Genomic DNA, 20,909 nt, shown 5'->3' on the forward strand with positions numbered 1-20,909 from the left:
ATCCTCTTCCTTTCACTTCATTCTTCCTTTAAAGCACTTCTTACCTGTTTGGCCAGCTTGTTAGCAAAGATGCTTTTTCCCCAGGTGGTTGCCATCTCTTCCAAGCAGACTTCTACTACTGAAAAGAATAAATTAAAGAAAAATACTTCTGGGTTGAAGGACTATTATTTACCAGAAAGAGATATATTTTTTTGTGTTAATTTTGTGCCTGCTTAACCTAACTTCTTTATATTTTTCTACATACAGCTTCGTTGGACAGCAAGCAACAAAAACTTTCAAAGTCAAATTATTAATTTAGTGGGGAATGTTCTTCTGGCTACTGGATTTCTCTCTTACTCTGGACCTTTCAATCAGGAATACAGGAATTTGCTGCTTCAATTGTGGAAGAAAGAGATAGACAACAGTAAGATTCCATACAGTAATGTAAGTGTTCGTGCTCTGTCCTGACCTTACTCTTTGCCTTGCAGAGAAATGATAGGCAGAACATTCCATTCTGGAAAAGTACATAATTGGAAGATTATATATTGGCTGTCACATTCCATCAAATTTTTAATAAAGAAAAAAATATGAACAGCTGACAACTGAGCTTCTGAAGCACTATGTTTTAAAATCCTCATTATACTGTCATGCATTGCAAGATTGGTATATAAGCCATCACTCTGGCAAATCTAAGAGAGATGCTGTCTGAGGTCAGCTGCCCTGGGAGGAAATTGTGTAATATGGGAAATGAAGTAAGCATTTACCAGCTTAGAACAGATTTACCTTATCATATGAGGTTCTATCACGTAGTCTCTGTTTTCCCCCATAGTTAATGCTTTTTTGCAAATATCATGTTGTGCCCATAATTCAGCCATAAAGTCAAGCAAACCAGCCACATCTAGTATTTACTGAAAGTAGAAAATGCATATATTGAAGAGAACACCAGTTGTAACTGTCTCTGTCAGCATCTTAAGTTATCCCCTTACGAGGAATAACTTGTGATTATGTGCTAGAGAATGCCAGTCCACACCTGGTATTGCTGTGGCCCTATAGTTTTCCATGCAGTCCTTGAAGCAGCAGCTCCCAGGTTAGGCCCATAGACGGTGCAGAGATGGAGAGGAGTTGTATGGGAGTTATGCCCCAATCAGTTTCCAGGTCCCCAACAAGATTTACCCTTTTTTCAAGTTTACCACCTACGGTCTCATGTGCTGCCACTGAAAATCTGCTTTCTCCCTTTCTCTGCCATACCTGTGTACCTACAGCATTTAATTTAGTTTCATTTGAAGTGCCTTGTTGAAATTATTAAGTTAAACAAAAGCTGGGTTTTGTAAGCTTGTTTTACACCACTTCAGCTTCCTCCAGTCTAAGCTCTTAAATCTGTTCACATCTCACCACTGAATCTGTTCTCAGGGAGTCTGACATTACAGCTTCTCCTCAGTTAGCTTAAGTCTGTGCAGGCAGAGGTGGCCTAAACTGCAACAGAGCTAGGGTCCCATCATACAGCTTGAGTTCCCTGCCACACAGAATCCCAGAATAGTTTTGACTGGAAGGGATCTTCAAAGGTTATCTAGTCCACACTCCTGCAATCAGCAGGGCCATCTGCAACTGGATGAAGCTGCCCAGAACCACATACAGCCTGGCCTTGAATGTCTCCAGGGATGGTGCATCCACCACCTCTTTGGACAACCTGTGCCAGTATTTTACCACCCTCATTGTGAAGATTTTTTTCCTCACACCCAGCCTGAATCTCCCCTCTTTTAATTTAACATTGTTTTTCTTTTTTTCTTAAATTACCCCTCAGCCTAGCACAACAAACCCTGCTAAAATGTCTTTCCCCATCCCTCTTATAGGCCCATTTTAGGAACTGGAAGGCAACAATCAGGTCTTTCCAGAGCCTTCTCTTCTCCAGGCTGAGCAATCCCAGCTCTCTCAGCTTTTCCTCACATGCTCCATCACATCATATACTACCTTTAATAAAGTGAACAACCTGCATACTGGGACTAAGATACAGGAATCTTGTTCTTTCTTTCTACCATTATCTGCCCCAGAAGTGCTGGACCTGGCAGGTGTTTTGGTACATTATCTTTCTTTGTGGCCAGCAGCAGCATTCTTGCTATTCCATGATTTTAGGAGCTCTGTCCAATACTCTTCCTTGCACCTGGAAGATATATTTGTACTGAAAGCAGGGTTTAGTCCATAATAATGAAAACTATCTTTCTGAGTAATCTACCCAGGTTGACTTCTGCTTGGTTTTGTAAATACCCAAGTATATTTTCTCCAGCAGTAAAGGTTGTAGTTCTTACTGTCAGCACAGGAGTGGAGGCATTAAGCTCAAATGGCTCCTGTCCTCAACTGTCAAAGCTTTTGACAGAGCAGGTGCTGATGGAAAGTGCTAGGAGTAAGTGAACAACATGCGTATAGCAGTGGCTGCACCATTGTGAAACAGCTGAAGGTAGATTATTATGCCTGCTGCACCCTATTTCCAGGTTCCTGGGAGCTTTAACACTTGAATGTATATTAGGGAGACCTCTTTGCCATGGGATGTTTGTCGTGATGTGCATATCATAGAAGTTACTTCTGTATATTTTTATTATTTTTGTTTTAGATAGTGCATAATGCCTCTTGTAAATGTGATTAACCTTGACCTGACAGCATGAACCTCACAGCCTAGCCCAACTTGTGCCATCACTTACAAAGATAAATGATTTTGACTTGCCCACAAAGGGATTTGAAAGCTCCTGATGATAAGTAATATGTAAAGCCAAGATGGATTTATTAATAAAGCACTAGTAGCAGTGCAGTCTCAGGAAAGATTCTTTACTGGTGTGCTATGGGAGTTATCCTACATTTATCCTACATACATTCATCCCAGGGAGGCTCTATCTCAAATTCAAGTATAAAATGGTCTTAAAAGCTACTTACCTTAGGGAATATTTGTCAAGTTTCTTACCTTTTAAGGATAAGAACTAGGATGTATAATGTCCTTAGAAAGCAAGACATTAAGAACTGAAATTCTGCTTCTGTGTGCATATTCAGACCACATTACTAATCAGCTGCATCCTTCAAAATTTGAGGAATACTTTTTGATTGTTTCTTTGTTGCTTTTTTCATTTTCATATGGACAGGTTAGACACAGAATGCCAAACTTAACTAGTTTCAAAACATAATTACCACTCTGTTTAAATAGTTACCATTAAAGACAGGATTGTGATTTCAATGATAGTCTATGGAAGTGAGTTTTAATTTTTTATGGTGAATTAAGTACTCACAAAAGGCAGCATATGGGCTTCTCTTGATACTTCACACTGCAGGAAAGCAAGCAGCTTTGCAGTTCAAGCAAAAGGCTTGACATCTGCCTTACTTTGTCACAGACTAACTGGCTGTGGGTGTATGAGTCATTTCAGCACAACAGTTTAAAGAGAGCTGTTTAAAATTAGCTATCTATCTGTGTAGTTAGGCACTTAAATTAGCTAAGTTTCAGAGTTGCAGAGTGACTGATACTTCCTGCTGCAGCAAGAAAATATTCAAAGCTGTTTAGACCGTACTATTCTGCTTAAAGAGCTAAGTATGGTTTTAGGTACCAATTGCTGAAAATTTTAGCTATTAAATGTTTTACTGTCCTTTTTACAAATGGAAATTGGATTCTTAAAAGTTTCTCTTTTTCTCTTTTGTCTTCTGAGAATGGTTTGCATAGCTTTGTTCAGATTCTTTAATAATCAGAGCAGTAAAAAAAATCAAAGCAGCAAAAAAGCTTTTGAGTCTTGCAGTCATTGGTGTCACTAGCTCTCATGATTGTATCATAAGTCTGGCAGTATCTGAAATTTTGCTTTAGGTTTCAGATGTTGAATTATGTGATTTTTGCAGGACTTGTGGGCCATTTCTTTCTTTTTAAAGACAAACTACAAATGTAGAAGTAGCTTATACCTAGGAATTCTTGAGTGAAAAATGTACAGGGAAAATAAAAAAAAAACCTCTTCAAATTTATTCTGTTTAAATTCATATCATTATTAGGCTATTTTCTAATTTGGAGTGTTTGGTTTGTGATTTTAAGCATTGTTTTCTGCACATAATTATTGAGAGGCCAGTCACTGTTCACAGCGAATAAAAAAAAGCAGGTTACTCAGTGTGTGCAAATCAAACTGTATGAGATTATATGAGCTGGGAAGAGTTTTGAACAGGGCAGCAATAATTTTCTATTATGGTTCATGATTATTGATCTGTAGCACATCTCCTTTCTCCTGTCTGAGTCTCCCACAAGCCATCCTATATTTATTGGAATATACTTGGAGAGTACTTTACAGCTTTACAGCAGGGGGAAGCTCTTGTGACCAAGATGACCATTCCTCTTGAGCTGACAAAAAAAGTTTCCCAATACCAAAATCAGCGTGTCGTTAGATATTGAACTGGCTTCAGAATTTCTCCAACTGTCTTTGCTGAACATCAAAGCCTCAACAGACTTCACTTTCATTATTGCACAACAGTGTTTAGGCACTGAACTTTAAAGAAAGGAAATGATAACTGCTAAATACATTCTATCATACATTATGATCAGAGTAAGGAAAACCTTCCATCAAATATTTTAGTACAGCTCCTCTAACTGGTACTGATTTGTAATTGCATATTTTCTGTTAGGACCTGAATCTTACTGGTATGCTTGTTGACAATACTACAGTGGGTGAATGGAATCTCCAGGGTCTTCCAAACGATGACCTTTCAATTCAGAATGGCATAATTGTCACAAAAGCATCTAGATATCCTCTGCTGATTGATCCACAAGGTCAAGGAAAGATCTGGATTAAAAATAAGGAGAAGAATAATGGACTTCAGGTAAATAGCTCATTTAATATTTTTTATGTATGTGTCAGGTCACATCATAGTTAGCAATGCAAACTATTTATTCTGTCATCGTACTTTGGCCATATGTAATTTAAATCTGATATTTATGATATATAATTAGTCAGAAATTAAAATAAAACTAATGCAAAATCTGTGACCTTTCAGACTCAGGGTGAAATATATTTTATCGCTTTGTCATGTCCCAGACATTTTGAAGAGCAAATTGGAATTTTATGTTATGCAGTATCTAGTTTTATGATGAATCTTTTAATTTTTGTGATAGAAAAAGAGGAACTTGGAGAGAAGTAAATGACTTACAAAATTAAGACCAGACAGTACTAGGAAGTTGGTACTGCATGGCAATTACTTTTTAGGGGAATCATTTTAAGAGGATAATAGGGAAAAGGGAGGAATTGAAAGCAGAATGGTGTCCTGAGGTAGAATGGAAGTCTAGTAATCTTTGAAGCCCACCAAGCACAAAGCTCAAATTTAGGCTGTATCTTGATGATTAAATGTGATATGTTTTATTGTGATAAAAATATTCATAGCTTAATTTATACACCCTTCTCACTTTCTATCTAACAATCTATTTGGGAACTGGATCCTCTATTTAATTCAAGACTTATTTTTGCCCTTCTAATCAGCCTACCCTCCATAATTTTTTTACAATATCATTAAGATGGGTTATGATAAAGATCTAAACATCTGATACATTTTCAGGCCAGATCAAGTATGATACTAAAGAGTTGGTTGTTAATAAAATAAGCCTGTCATACAACTGTAGATTATCACATGAATGCCCAGTACACTGTCTTCGCTCTAAATGAGAGTGATGGATAAGAAAAGGGAATTGAGATGGATGGTGACATCCAGAGAGCTTATGACATCATGGTGATGTCATTAACTAAATACTTAACCTTCTGGAGCTTGATCTAAATCTGTATTTCCTAGCACTGTTAAGAACAGCCCAACATTCAATCCCACACCAAATCCAGTTTCTGATAAGTTGAATGTGTTCAAAAAATGGTGTAGAAACACAGACTAGAAATCAGAAGTATTGACTGAAAAGACAGAAAAATAATGTATAATATTCAGGAATTTTGTGAAAATGGATGACTTTATTAAAAATATGTTGAAAAGGTCTCCTTAAACATGAGTTGTATTCACAGAAGAATTTATGTGAATGTGACAGCATGAAATCTACTGTCTTACAGTAGATAACATGGTTTCCTCTACATCAGATGTTACTTTGCCTACCAGATTTGGACCAAGAAACACTAGTGAGTAACCAACAGGAAACAAACAGAGAGAAGAATGTATCTCATATATTCAGGCTTTTTAGGAAAGACAGGCCAGGCAGATGTGGAGGTGGTGTAGCTATGTTATGTCAATGACTCTATGATTTTATATGTAGGTTAAGTAAATAAAGATAATAAAGAAGTGTGACCTCCTATTCCATTAAGCAAAACTTCCGTTCATTTTAGCAGAGGCAGATGTTTGTCCCTAAAATGTAATAATTTGTGTAGATATCCCAAGATGAGTATAATTTTTGAAAGTTGCAGTATATTTTTATACTGTTTTCTATGTGCTTGCAAATGCATTCTATATTGTGAACCAATCTTCCTAGGTTACAGCTATGAACCACAAGTTCTTCAGAAGTCATATAGAAGACTGTCTGTCTCTTGGCCGACCGTTGTTAATAGAAGATGTTGGAGAGGAGCTAGATCCTGCTCTAGATAACATCTTGGAAAAAAATTTCATAAAATCTGGTTCAGCACACAAGGTAAGATAATTGTGGACAAAGAATAAAAACCGAAAGAACAGATGCTGGCTATCTGGTAGTCTGGATACTGCTGAGATTCACACCTTTGCAACACTTCAGAAAGATGAGTAGTGGACTTATGGGGTTGGGGTTTTTTACTCCTTAAGCAGAAGGTTTAAAAAGTGTAAATGAAAACATGATCTATTTTTCACTGCATAAAATATCTGTTTTTCTGAATTTAGTTTTTGAAATTTGAGTAACATATTTTATTTTCAGGTCAAAGTAGGTGACAAGGAGGTAGATCTGATGAAGGGTTTTACCCTTTATATGACAACAAAACTGGCTAATCCTGCTTATACTCCAGAAATTAGTGCAAGAACAACTGTGATTGACTTTACTGTTACTATGAAAGGACTGGAAGATCAGCTTCTTGGACGTGTGATCCTCACAGAAAAACAGGTATCTAGTAGCTAACAGTATTTGTATATAGAGAAGGCTTCAATATCTGCACCATGAGTGGAGATATTCAATGTCTTAGTTGATACTAAATGCAAGAACAAAAATATGAATGAAAGTTTAGGGGTTTATGCATTTGCTGAGACAATGTGGAACTGGGTATTAATTGAGTAGAGGGACATAAACATTTGTTTTAAGATCTGGCCTTGGAAAGAGAAGAAAGAAAATTATTCATTAAAAATACATCACACACATATACATGACATACATAAAGCATCTTTAGTCCTTCGTACATAGCAAAGGATCCTTGTTCAGTCAGAAACCTCTTTTATTTTTAAATTCCTTTTTAAACTTAATTTGAATTACATGAAAAGTGCTTATGAACTCGAGCTACTTTTGCCAGTCACACTCTAGTGTGCAAGGAGTTATGAGATTTTTTAAGGAGCCTTGACTGCTGTTAGTAAAATTTCTATTGATTATGTGGAAGCAAATATAAGGAAGAAAATCCTTTCTAAGGCATTTCTCAGGAGTTTTATTTCCTAATATAAAATCTGAGACAGCCTCCACAATAATTTAATTCCTACATTGTTCCTCTTTCTTTTTGTGTGATCTAATTTAACAGCCTGGTTATATAAAAACTTAGGAGTCTATTCATCATAGGCACTGGGGAAAAATGTGGGTTTTTTACTTTGTCAATCATATCAATAAATACATGAATGTTATGGTCCTATTACACTAAAATGAAATATTTTCTCCCTTTCTCATTAAAGTGAAAGCACAGAAGTTGTATTTCATGCCAATTTGAGTGACTTATTAATTTAAATGGAACATTTTGTAATTGTGTCTTTGTGAGAAAAGTAACAAAAAATAAGGTTTGGATTAGCAGAGTTGCTGCTTTCAGTAACTCAGGTAGGCTTGCTTGTGTCAGAGCTGTTCCCTATGTAAGGAAATTCATTAATCTTTCTTTGGCTTCCCAAAGCATGTTCTAACCAGTGTGCTTTAGTGGTGGTGTCACTTTCTTTGTCCAGCACCTTTCCACTTTGCTCAAATGAGCATTTGCTGAAGTAAGAACTGGAATCTAAGTTCCCTTCCTTCAGTCTGACACTCACAAACAGAGGCTAGAAAATTGTTATGCCCAGACTTCCTGTGAATTGTTCCATTAAAAATGGGAAAGAGGTAACAGCAGGTACTGAGCAAAAGCCACCCATTAGCAGGTTTGGATGGATGCTAGGGATTAAAAGCTTTTAGTCTTTATTCAGGTAGATGCATGTTTATGTAAACAAAACTCATCTCTCTCTCCCTCTTCCACCCCTCTAACCCCTTCCAATACCCTCACTCTGTGGGGTTTTTTTTCCTGGACAAAACCATTACAGAATTCATATTGAAGGTATGTAGCAACACTTAGATTACATTTTGGGTCAAAAATATAGACTCTGAAAAGTATCCATCCAGTGCTATGTATAAGCTGAAGAGGGCTGCAACGGTAGCTGATTAGTCTCAGTACTACTTGTTGCACAGGGACATGGTTGCAGGTGATCAATATTTATTAAACTTCTTCATTTGATATGAAGAAATAATAGTTGTTCTGTCCCTTCTGTCTCAATAAGAGGTGAATGTCCTGGTGTAAGTAGCCAGAGCCAATAGAGCTCTGACAATTTTAGTTCAAAGAAAAGACAGAGCATGAACAGGGAATCTAAAGAACTGGTTTTGTATTACAAACAAAAGACAAGTTTATGATCACTGAACTAAAGTAATAGATTAAAAGAACCAAGGCATTCAAAAAAATTGCTGTAGTGATCAATGAAATATACGATCAAAAACTGTTTATTCTTCTCAGCTTTAAAGGTTGCTCCTTTAACTATATGAAAAATATATTAAAAAATCAGCATCTTTTTGTACTTTAATGATGAAATTGCTGCCACTATTTGTGTTCAGAACGGCTGGGAGGAGGGGTTTGTTTCAAATGTGATCATGAGGTCCTCTTGCCAACAAAAGCCTGGTATTTGTTAATTTTCTTTGAGAAACTCTTTACAAACTTACAAATAGAATGGATAAGATGCCTGTTCTTAAAGCATATCCTTAAGTAGAATTTAAGCATGTACGTAAATTCATGTTTGAGTGTTCTGTAGAACTACTCCTTTTTTTGTGTGATTTTAATCTTTTCCGTGTTAATGGTAAAGAGGTGAAAACACAGAAAATTTGAAGCTGACCAACTGATGCTTGAGTCATTCTCTTCTTTTGGGATGTAATTACTTGTAGCTTCCACAGAGCTACATTCCACAGCCCTAGATTATATTACAAACAGGTTTCCAAGTAAGCTTGTGAGAGTAAATTGTCACTTCTCTGAAATACACAAGAGCCTCTTGTGTACTGCATTACTCTGTACATCTTTTTTTTCTGTAACTTTGCATGTTGATAAGCATGAAAATAAACTGAAGCCCTGGGTATAGGTAGACTGGTGTTTTAACTACTGTTTTCTTACAGGAAGGTTGACTTGATGGATTAAATAAAGGTAGCCAGCAGGAGTATCCCTGAGCTGTGTTGGACTGAGCAGTATGGATGCTTCATTTCACTTAGCATTGTGTTGACTTGTGTGTCATTGTTCCCTTGCCATTGTCTATCCTGTAGAAATACCATAAAAATTCCATATGACATAGATAATAATTGTGACATTTCCTATTTTATAAGCACAAGAGGAGTGTATCTTGTGAAGTTACAAAATCATAGAAATCAGAAATGGAAAAGGTCATCCTGTCAACTTTCCTAACAATGTAAAATCCATCAATACAATGTATCTTTCATTCCTTTGTCCAATTTAATTTTGAGTATTTAATGTGGCTCTTATGACTTCCCATTGGAAACAGATCTAGTGTTTTGTGCATCTTACTAAAATGAAGCTTTTCCTTATATCTAATCTAAAGTTACCCTCTTTCACCTTAAAGCCATTCACCATTTTCTGGTCACTACATGCCCTTGTAAAAAGTCCCTCTCCAGCTTTCTTGTAGGCCCCTTTAGGTACTGGAAGGCTGCTATAAGGTCTCCCCTGACCCTTCTTTTCTTCAGCCTGAAAAAAACCCAGTTCTCTCAGCCTGTCTTCATAGAAAAAGTGCTCCAGCCCTCTGATTATCTTTATGGCCTCCTCTGGACTTGCTCGAGCAGGTCCATGTCTTTCTTATGTTGGAGGCCCCAGAGCTGAATGCAGTACTGCAAGTGGGGTCTCATGAGACTAGAGCAGAGGAGGAGAATCACCTCCCTCGACCAGCATAGTGTGCCCTCCTCACTATTCTAAAGATATTGAAGTCCATCATTTCATGGTTACTGCCTCCAAAGCTGCCCTTGAGCTTCACATTCTCCACCAATCCCTCCCTGTTGGTGATAACAAGGTCCAGCATAGTACATCTCCTCATTGGCTCTTTTTATCACTTGGAGACAAAAGCTATCATCAACACATTCCAAGAACCTCATGGATAGTTTATGCTCTGCTGTATGGCCCCTCCAATAGATACTGAAATGGTTGAAGTCTCCCATGAGGACCAGGGCTTGTGGAAATGAGTCTGTTCCTATCTGTCTATACAGGGCCTCATCTGCTTGGTTATCCTGCTTGGGCAGCCTGTAGCAGACCCCCACTGTAATGTCACCTGTCCCTTCCCTGCCTTTAATCCTGACCCTGTACACCCTGTCAGCTCCTCATCCATCCCCAGGCAGACCTCCATGTACTCTAACTAGTCACTGACATAGTTGGCAATACCCCCTTCTTGTCTTCCCTGCCTGCCCTTCCTGAAAAGCCTGTATTCTTCCATTCTAACATTTCAAAGGAGCTACCCCACCACTTCTCCATGGCACCAGCAAGGTCATAGCCCTGCAGGCATTTATATGTCTTTAACTCATTTTTATTCCCCATGGCATGTGTGTTTGCATAGAGGCATAAAAGTAAAAAAAAAAATCCTCAATAAATACAGTATACATAGAAATTGCTATAGTTTATAGTATTTCTGTATTTTATAGAAAAAGCAGAAAAGCCTCCAGTCTATCAGGCATGAAATCACATTTTCTGTTTTGTCATAAAGAATCTTTCTTTGGATTAATCTGAAATATTCTAAGGAAAATTTCTGAATACAGGAACTGGAGGCAGAAAGAGTCAAACTGATAGAAGAAGTGACATCTAACAAGAGGAAAATGCAGGAGCTTGAAGACAATTTACTCTTCCGTCTAACCAGTACAGAGGGCTCTTTGGTTGAAGATGAGTCTTTGATAGAAGTCCTAAGAACCACTAAAACAACAGCAGAAGAGGTAAATTTTGTATGCATTGCAGATATATTTTGTTATTGTAATTCAGAGCCACTGTATAACACTTGATTTCTTAACAAATAAATAGTAGAGACATTATAATATTTTTCTTCATAAAGTGTTGTAACATTAAACTGTTATTTGAATACTGCTTTATATTCCAGGCATACTTTGAAGGTGTAAGTTTGAATCAAATCCTATTGTACTTGGTGTTTGAACACATGAAGACATAATGTCTTGTGAAACACTGATAGAGGGAAGCAAAGCTTGACTAAAAATACCTTTGTGACCTTAATCAAGACCTTTTCTTTTTCATTGTGCAGTATAAATCAGAAGTGACATGACTTAATCTTCATGGTCTTTTTCATTAATTTTAAGGTCAGTGAAAAACTGAGCGTAGCAGCGGAGACAGAGGTGAAAATCAATACTGCACGTGAAGAGTATCGTCCTGTTGCTGGTCGTGGTAGCATCCTTTATTTCCTAATTGTGGAAATGAGCTTGGTTAATATCATGTACCAAACATCCTTACGGCAGTTCCTTGGCATTTTTGACCTGTCAGTGGAAAGATCTCAGAAATCTCAGATCACAGCAAAAAGGGTAGTATACGTAATCGAGCATCTCACCTATGAAGTCTTCAAGTACACAGTTCGAGGGCTGTATGAAAATCACAGATTCCTATTTACGTTGCTTCTGGCACTGAAGGTTGATTTGCAGGCCAAGAAAATTTCATACTCTGAATTTGAGACATTGATCAAAGGTAATTTCTCTAAAAAAAGTTCTGCTTGTAAACTGCTAAATTCAGATTTTGCAGTGCTTGCAGTAACAATATGTTGTAGCTAGCGGATCTAATGGTTTTTAACTGGTGAATGACAACATATATAGCTCAAGATGCAAAACAAATTTTCCAAAACTAGATCAATATAGACAACATTACTAAAATAATGCTTAGATTAGGTTATTTAACATTACATTGCAAAACAAAAAATAACATCCATTGCTTTGTAAGAGACCCTATAGTTTCTCCTGTAGCTCTTTTCTGAGTTGTCACATACTTCTGTGAGCTTGGAGACAGTCAGCAAAATCTCTTTTGATGACTGGTTAGCAGGCATGTGAATGCATGGGGACTCTGTAGCACATTTAAATGTCAGTATAAAAAAAATAGAAAATCTGTTACATGTTGTAAAACACTGCTATATTGTGTTGCCTCGTGGCACCATGTATGTCACTACTCAGACACAATGGCAAAGAATTTTAGTAAAGTTTATAAAATTTGATGGGGGTAGACCCCACTGTGTCCAAGATATGATAAGTACAATCAGATACCAAGATAAATACAATCACATGCCTGTCACCCAAATATTTTAGTTTGCTTTGCAAATACCAAATTGATACTCAGCTATAACTCAGCTGTGTTGGAGGTGCTAATGGGCATGATGCTAGAGTGGTGGTTGAGCTAAGAGGCTCTTGATGAATGCACCATGTTGCTTTCTTATTCTCTCATTTAGATGAAGGGATATTGGACTGACCATAGGTCCTTTTTACAACTGGTCTGAAGAATTAGGTTTGAGTATCCTTTTAGGTAGTCAAGTTCTATTCAACTCTACAGGTGGTGAAAGAGAAGCACAAAAAATACTAGGATATCAGCTTTGTGAGGTGATGACACCACTTTCGTAGTGTCTTTGTTAAATGATTCTTACATGCAAATTCTAGGTCTCCATATTTGGGTTTACAAAGAATTCTACTACCTAAATTGCAGAAATATTTTTATTACTTGTTATTTTTCTGTTTAACAGTGGTTGTTTTCTTCCACTTTCCAGGAGGTGCCAGTTTGGATCTGAATTCTGTGGAACCAAAACCAAAAAAGTGGATTCTTGACATGACATGGCTCAATCTTGTGCAATTATCTAGCTTATACCCTTTTAATCAGCTTCTGGAGCAAGTTATAAAGAATGAGAAGGCTTGGAAAGCTTGGTTTGATGAAGAAGCACCTGAAAAGGCTGTTACTCCTGATGGGTATGACAGCTTACTGGACCAATTCCATAGACTGCTCCTTGTCCGTAGCTGGTGTCCGGATCATACTGTTGCCCAAGTAAGATATACTTTTGTACAATGGTTATGCCATGCGGCATCTCCTGTAGGACCGCTAGTCCCAAAGTTCTGTTCTCTGCATTTGTTTTTATCTTAGTATTTGTTGTAGAGTGATCTATTTTGAAAACCAGATATTGAAATCCTTATAATAAATATATGTAAAAGAAATATTCATTTATTTAATTGCAATGAATTCGGGCATCGCAAATATGAAATAAATTGTGTTTGAGCTACAATAATACCATTCTTTTTGTGTGGTGCTTCTAAAGTGAAGTCATGAAACTTATCAAGCAAATGCATTCTTCTGGTGAATCAGAAGATACATCCCTATTTCTTTTCTCAGAAATGGAAAAAGAACAGTTCAGTTTCATGATAGATGCACTAAAATAGCAGATAATTTGTTTACTTACCCTCCATGCTGAAGAAATAATAAACACTGTCTCACAGCAGATATGGTAAAAGAAACTGCAATAGACTAGCAGTTTCTCCACAGTCTGCGATATTTGGATTTTCCCTGTCTGAGTAATCTCAAAGAAAGGTATTGAGCCTATAAGTATACTGTTTTCACCTTTTCGTCTTTAGCTACACTGGAAAGTAGTGCTTCTGATTTCCTGCATATCTCAATTTTCCATGTTACATGTTGTGATAATATCTGTGTTATATTTAGGGACACAATGTTTTCATGGACCTCTTTTTCAACAAGACCTCCCTCCATCCGTTTCCCTTTTCTTCTCTTTAGGTGGCAAGTAAGAGAGAAGTATGAGAGCTCCATATGACACAATTTAAACAGACAAAAATAATAGAGCTGCTTCTGCTTATTTATCAAAACTTTTATTGTCTTGCACAGCAATCTGTGAGAAATAATGTCTCTGAACAGTGATTTAAAAAAATATAATTACTTTAATTTTTGAGGAAAGAGGGGATCCTTTTTGTTAATATCTTCTCTACCTCTTCTTTCCCTGATGTTTTTCCCTGGGTGTTACAAAATTTTGCTTCTCTTCATGAGGACAGAAATTAAACTTAATAGTGGATGATTATTTTTTCTGGAATTTATATCGTTCTCAGTCCACCTTGTTCCTGGGTGTTTCTGTTCATAATACATGCCTCAGAATCTGTGCTAGTAGTTAACACAGTTGGAAAATCCTGTCAGTCAAAAAAGCACTTAAGGCACCCAGATAGCTTTAGAAGTCCTTTTAGAAAATATCTGTGAAAAGAGGACAATAGAAGCATATGGAAGGTTTGACCTTTAAGGATAAAGTCTGAGCTGTGTTTATGTTTTGTAGAAATAAATATTCAGTGTAAGAGATTTGAATTGGATAACCACTGGACAGGAGAATTTGTTTGAAGTTCAACATGTATGTGGAAGGCAGTAACTGGGTCAGATGAAAGATCTGTGTAATCTGCTATGCTGTAGAGACAGTGTCAATAGTACATGCTTAGAGATGCTAAGAAAGGGGCTGGTATACAGAAACTCTTTTGTTTGGCTATCCACCAAGCTTTAGCAGTCAGTAATTCAGGGACAATATCTGAGCTATCCTCGGAGCTGACAGTTGATCTATTCTGCATGAATTTCTTTAGTTCTTTTTAAAAAAACATTTAGCATCCTCTAGCAGCAATGTTCACAGAATGTTGTGTGAGCAGAATTCTTTCTTTTCTTTGTTTGAAGTTTACTATCTGAGAATTTCAATGATTGCCTCCTGTGGACTGTAACTTTTGTTACACCAAAGTTGAAAATGAAAGTTTAGAAAGTTGTTGCCTTCCGGTGTAGGTATTGGTAAATTCCACATCAATGATTAATGCTAAATGATAATAATAAAATAATTTAAAAGTATATATTGATGGTAGCTTGTGTTGGTTTTGTTGTTTGTTTTTTTTTTCAGGCTCGACATTACATTGCAGAATCTCTTGGAGGGAAATATGCAGAAGGATTTATTCTTGATATGGAAGCAATGTGGACAGAAAGCGACTGTCGAACACCTTTGACGTGCTTTTTATCAGTGGGGTCTGACCCCACAGAAAATATAGAACGTCTTGCAAAATCAAAGGTATCATCTTAAACTGAGTATGCTAGAACTGATAAAGATACTTAAAACTGTCCTTTGAACTAGAAATGGCATTTCCATATTTTATATAAGTTCGAATTCTTACATTTATGTTCATACGAGTGTTCTCTGAATGTTAATTTTGGACTAGTAGTTGAAATGCATTTAGTGAGGAAATGTAAATATTACATTCTTACTTTTCTGAATTATTTGATTCCAATGAGCTGTCTTTATTCAGCAGACTATGATAGTAATAGTACGTAGCTATAAGAACAAAGCTCTTCCTGAATCTTCGTTAGCAAAGATAGGCCTTCCTCATAGGAGAAGGAAAACTCCTATCTTCAAATCCGGGCTGATGCAGGTTGTCTAACCTTGTATGGTCTTCCAGCTAAGAGAAGGACACTCTAACCAAACCTATGACCTGCGGACTTTGCTGTCACCGTCCTAGCTCGCTACGCCTGGCAGTTAAACCTCAGGTGTAAAGGGTGGTGCCAGTTCTGTGCACACTGTGTCTCACCTAAAAACTCCCTTGCGCAGGCTGGCAGGGCTTGCTCTCACTTGTCGCTATGGATGGGAGAGGGTCGAAAAGGTAGGTGACGAGGTGCATGGGAAGCTGCAGATCCAACCTTACATGCAGGTGGACCAGCTCATGGGTAGCTCAAGACTGATCAGGAGATGACAGTCCTGGTTGGACACTTCCTGTTTGCCTAAACACCCTTCATTTTCCAAACAGATTTGCATATCCCACATGCCCTTGGTCAGCGTGCTTTTAGTAAGCGTGGTTAAAGCCCTTCCCAAATCTTTGCTCGAGAAGCCAAGCCTTCATAAGAACAAAGCATTACTTATAGTTTACACTGTGTCACATTCACTGTAGGAGCTGACAGTAATGACAATTACAGGAAGATACAGGAAAAATTCATAATTTTTTATTGACAAGAGAAATTAATTTGGAGACCCTACCATTCGATCAGTTCACTTGATAGAGTCATTAAAAATTTCTTACAGCACATTATCACTTTAAGGCATTCTGTGCGTTATGTTTTATGATTCACAATGTAGATGCAAGTATGATTTTCTGAAGAAGCAGTTATTCACAGTAGATCTCCTTGATTTTTCCTCTCTGTTAGAATGCATCTTAATTTAGAATTGCAGGATTTTGTTATCCACTGAATAAGACCTACTTGAAAAGGTAGGGAGCACCCACAAATCTCTAGCTTCCAAATTAGAAAGTTTAGGTGCTTGTTCTCTTTGAAAATCAGGACTCTCATTTTATTTGTCTGACTGTGATGAAGAGTGATTAAATTATAATCTAACTCTTACTTGAGTGTTTAAACTTCAGAATCTTAAGTCTGAAGTTGATGTGTTGCTTGTCACCAAAAACTGTGCAGCCAGATCACCAGCCAATATACAGACATAGGAAGGGAGAAGGACATTGGTCAGTTGAGTTAGGTTTTTTGGAAGCAATGCCTTGGAAGAACAATTTTATTCCTATTCACAAAATATTCTATTGTCTTTTCCTAAGATATGAGAGATATTTTGACTTCATAGAAAATTTTAAATTAACAGCAAAAATATTTATAGCCTAGAAATGGACAGTATTTTTAGTCCCTTTCCAAGTCCAAGCAAACACATTAGGTGGCTGTGATTGGATTCCTGTTTTCATGGCCAATGGTATGAATACAAATGGAGTGTCAGGTTTGTGATGATGATTCTTCAACATAATGTATCATGTGAAATGACCCCCTAGATAGACACCCTTTTTACAGTATGAGCTAGTTTCTGTAATCAACAAAGAGCGAGAGTGGCTCTTTTTGAAAGCAGCTCATAGACCATAACTGAAACTTATCTCTGACTTTCATCAAGGAGTTGAGTATTTCTATCCCATTGGCCCATTGGTAAGGACACTAACCTTGAAGTCAGCTGATCGCTTAGAGTCACTCATGCAAGGAGTGGAATAAAATGCTCTCCCATTCTCCAAATCTTAATTAATACCTTATCCTGTCTGGGGAAGTACTGGTAATTAGAAGGTGCTCTGTAATTGGGATTCTTAAAAGACAGCAGTTTTTGCTGTCATTCTAAAAGTATATTGCAGTGGGCAGTTTAAATTTGTTTTCATGCTTTAAGGAAACATGTATAGATTAATAGAAAGTGAGGTTGCAAACGAGCTAAAAGGATTGCCTTATTCATTCATAAATGGTTTATGAACAAGACAACGGCAACAAGGCTGTCATAATCTGAAGCTGAACTTCAACTTCATCTGTAAATGTAAAGTATAATGTTTAACTGTAAAGCTCTTGTCTGATATCTTGAAGTAAAGATCTTTCCACACAGTATAGAGAAATCTTTCTAATTTACAAAAGCCATCCAGATTCTGCAAATCAAACCTCAAAGTAAAACCCTTTTAAAGTAAAAATGTATATTAACATTGTGGGACTGAAGGAGTACTTCAGTAGTACTCTAGCTTTTGAAAAATGTACCTAGAAATCATTTACTTTTCAGAAACATTTGCGGGAGGGCTTTGTGTTTATTTTTGCTAGCTTGTCAAAAAGTTGTACCAAGTTCCTGTCTTTATCTGGCCTTTCTCCTCTTTTCTCCAGAATAAACCTTAGCCTTAACAGATTAGCTGCACCAAGGATCCTATTTTGGTATATGTACAATTCTGTACCTCCAAAATATCCCTTTATCGTTGGTTTGGTTTTTTGGTTGGTTGGTTGGTTGGGGTATTTTGCTTCTTAGTGATAGAAAACTTCCAAAAGACATGCTGGGCCTATTTTCCAGTGATTTCCCTTTTACAGACAGGACCTATAGTCTTAACATGGATCGTCAGTACTGATGGTACCTCTAAGTGTTTTATTAACAGTATAAATCAATTATCTGCAGTTGGGAATATCTAAATATGTAACCAGAATTTATTTTTCACTCTAAAATTTAGTTGTTCAGATGGCCTTCTCCAAAAGAAAAGGAAACAGTATCTGTGGCTACTAAGCTATACAATCTTATCTATAGACCAAGAGATATTTATCTCAAAACTAGTTGGGTTTTTGCCCCTTTTATTTTCCTTTGAAGGAGTGAAAATATGACTTTCTGAATTAAAATTATGTTAATTATGCCTAGCACTTTGACTTCATTAAAAACAGATATGTTTTTAATTGTAGGGATAGTTTCTTCTTTCAGGGAATGATGCACAGAACCTGCAACAGAACTGTCAGCGCCACTGTAGTGACTAAAGTGATAGCATTTTCATCTTCATAGCAATGGGTTAAGATAACACAGATATATTAGTGTGACTCACTACTGAGAGAAACATTCTGTATGCAGACATTTTGATAGAGTTCTTTCATAAGGAGCAAAATGAGGACAACCCATAGTGAAAAATATTTTTTTCTTGTCTTAATGTTTCTATAACCTTTAATGATTGTGCATTTGAGAGCTAACATTGCTGAGAAGAGTAAATTATAAGCAGATGCTTTGTTAGAGAATAATGTACCAGCTGAATATTTATGTACTCTGTAGGGGTAGTCATAGTCTTTGACTTATGGAGTACTAGCTGTACTCAGATACATTTTAGAAAAGATAGAGTTTTTGCTGCACCAGCACATAGCCAACTTCACAGGCTATTTAGCTTTGCTTCTTCTAGCTGCAGTTCCAGGTTTTAGTGACCTGAGAGCAGGATTTAACCACTTTCTTATATTTGTCATTTTCTTCTCCTTAACTCTTTCACTAGAATGATACAGCAGCTGTATTTATACTGTTCAGTAAAATAAGGTCAGGGGCTATTCTTTGACCCAAAGACCAAATGACCCAGCACAGCTTGTGTCCATATACTTAACCTTTTTTTTTCCTGCAAAAGTAGGACAGCCTTATCCACTTCCTTCTTTCTTGCACAGTAGCAGGAAAGCTTAAGATTGACCTTTGTAACTCTCAGCCAGCTGAATATAGGCCCAGACTGAGAAGGTTTATGCAGTTCATTGCTAACAACGTGAGGAATACACAGCTGTAGGTCTTGGTCACAAAACCATCCATGAAGCTAAGTCTTTTCATCAGTTCTCTTGCCCTCAACATGTATATAGAAAATATACTCAGCTGGGTTTGGTAATTCTGGTAGGAGTCAGGCAGCCAGCCTAAGCCAGGGGACCACTTACTTAACAAGAACAGCGGTAGTAAGAGCAATAAAGAAGAGGGGGGTCTGCTGTCACATTACTTCATTTCTTCTGTCTGGTCTGATCACAACCTCTTCAGCTTATCTTTTTCATATCCCCTTGTGAGAGCTTGTGTCATCTTATGTTTTTCTGAACAACTGTCTATCTTATCACATGGGCTCTGGAGAGAAGACTCCATAAATTTCCAGAATTCTAGTATTTGCACTTATGGGCTTTGTCTCTTCAGAATCCAGAAAACTAACAGCTAGAAAACTAGCTAGAGCTTGCAGATCACCATCATAATTCTAAAGAGCTAGACATAAAATAAACTTTCTTTTTCTCCTTCCAGAACATTTCCTGTCGTGCCATTTCAATGGGTCAGGGCCAGGAAGTCCATGCAAGGCGCCTGTTAAATCAGTGCATGCAAGATGGAGGATGGCTCCTTCTACAGAATTGCCACCTTGGCTTGGAGTTTCTTAGTGAATTAATGGACACCATCACCACAACAGTAACTATGAATGAACATTTCAGGACCTGGATCACTACAGAGGCTCACCCAGAGTTTCCCATTAATCTTTTACAGTCCTCTATCAAATTTACGAATGAACCTCCACAAGGTAGGAAAACATTCCTTTTGTCTAGGGGCTTGCTCTACTCTCACACCCATCTTCCCTCCCATCACCATTCTCTGTTGTTTCATTAGCTAAATACAGCACTGTGTAAACCAGTCTTGCTCTGTGTAAAGCATGACTCTTTCAGGGAGAAAATGGATATTTGTTTTTGTAACAGGAATTGATAGTGGTTTTGGTGTTTGTGTAGAAGCTGTGGGGAACAACAGGTCAATGGTGCTTTCTTAAGCTTAGTATACTCCATCACTCTCTTCTTTCTGTCCTGTTGACCCCACCCAAGGACGCGGAGGAGGACCAGTCCTGTGCTCTAGTGGGTAAGGGAAAGGAAGGACACTCTGAACACCCAACCCCAACCTCCCAGGCTATAGCATATAGCTGTGGCCGTTGCTTTTTATGTCATCTGGCACTGCTGACTGGAGACTGACCCCAGCATCTTGGTAATTTTCTGTCTAGTATTTGTGAGTCGTTAATGAATCACCCCTTAGCCTCAGTCACAGGCAAGACAGCTGATAACAACCCACACTGGATCTGAATACTGGGTCTACATAAGAACTGATGAGATTAGAGGTTTTATGGTGCTTACCTGTTTTACACACTCACTTTCTCATGCTCCCAGCCTTCTGTATTGCATTTATTTCATCTTGATTTCCCTTCCTATTGGAGAGATCACTGCTGGTGCAGAAAGGTCAGG

General features: G+C 37.4%; 1 protein-coding gene across 1 annotated transcript in view; it reads left to right on the forward strand.

The window, feature by feature from the left end:
* Positions 1-20,909, forward strand: part of LOC101875294 (dynein heavy chain 5, axonemal-like) — a 158,839-nt gene that overhangs the window by 104,577 nt on the left and 33,353 nt on the right. The window contains exons 61-69 of the mRNA XM_034061888.1: positions 247-423; positions 4,612-4,806; positions 6,443-6,598; positions 6,854-7,036; positions 11,153-11,323; positions 11,699-12,077; positions 13,138-13,409; positions 15,289-15,453; positions 19,939-20,206. Of these exons, the coding sequence (XP_033917779.1) occupies positions 247-423; positions 4,612-4,806; positions 6,443-6,598; positions 6,854-7,036; positions 11,153-11,323; positions 11,699-12,077; positions 13,138-13,409; positions 15,289-15,453; positions 19,939-20,206 (1,966 nt within the window). The remainder of the gene's footprint in view (positions 1-246; positions 424-4,611; positions 4,807-6,442; positions 6,599-6,853; positions 7,037-11,152; positions 11,324-11,698; positions 12,078-13,137; positions 13,410-15,288; positions 15,454-19,938; positions 20,207-20,909) is intronic.

The sequence above is a fragment of the Melopsittacus undulatus genome, chromosome 1 (genome assembly GCF_012275295.1).
Source record: "Melopsittacus undulatus isolate bMelUnd1 chromosome 1, bMelUnd1.mat.Z, whole genome shotgun sequence".
In the NCBI taxonomy this organism is placed as follows: domain Eukaryota; kingdom Metazoa; phylum Chordata; class Aves; order Psittaciformes; family Psittaculidae; genus Melopsittacus; species Melopsittacus undulatus.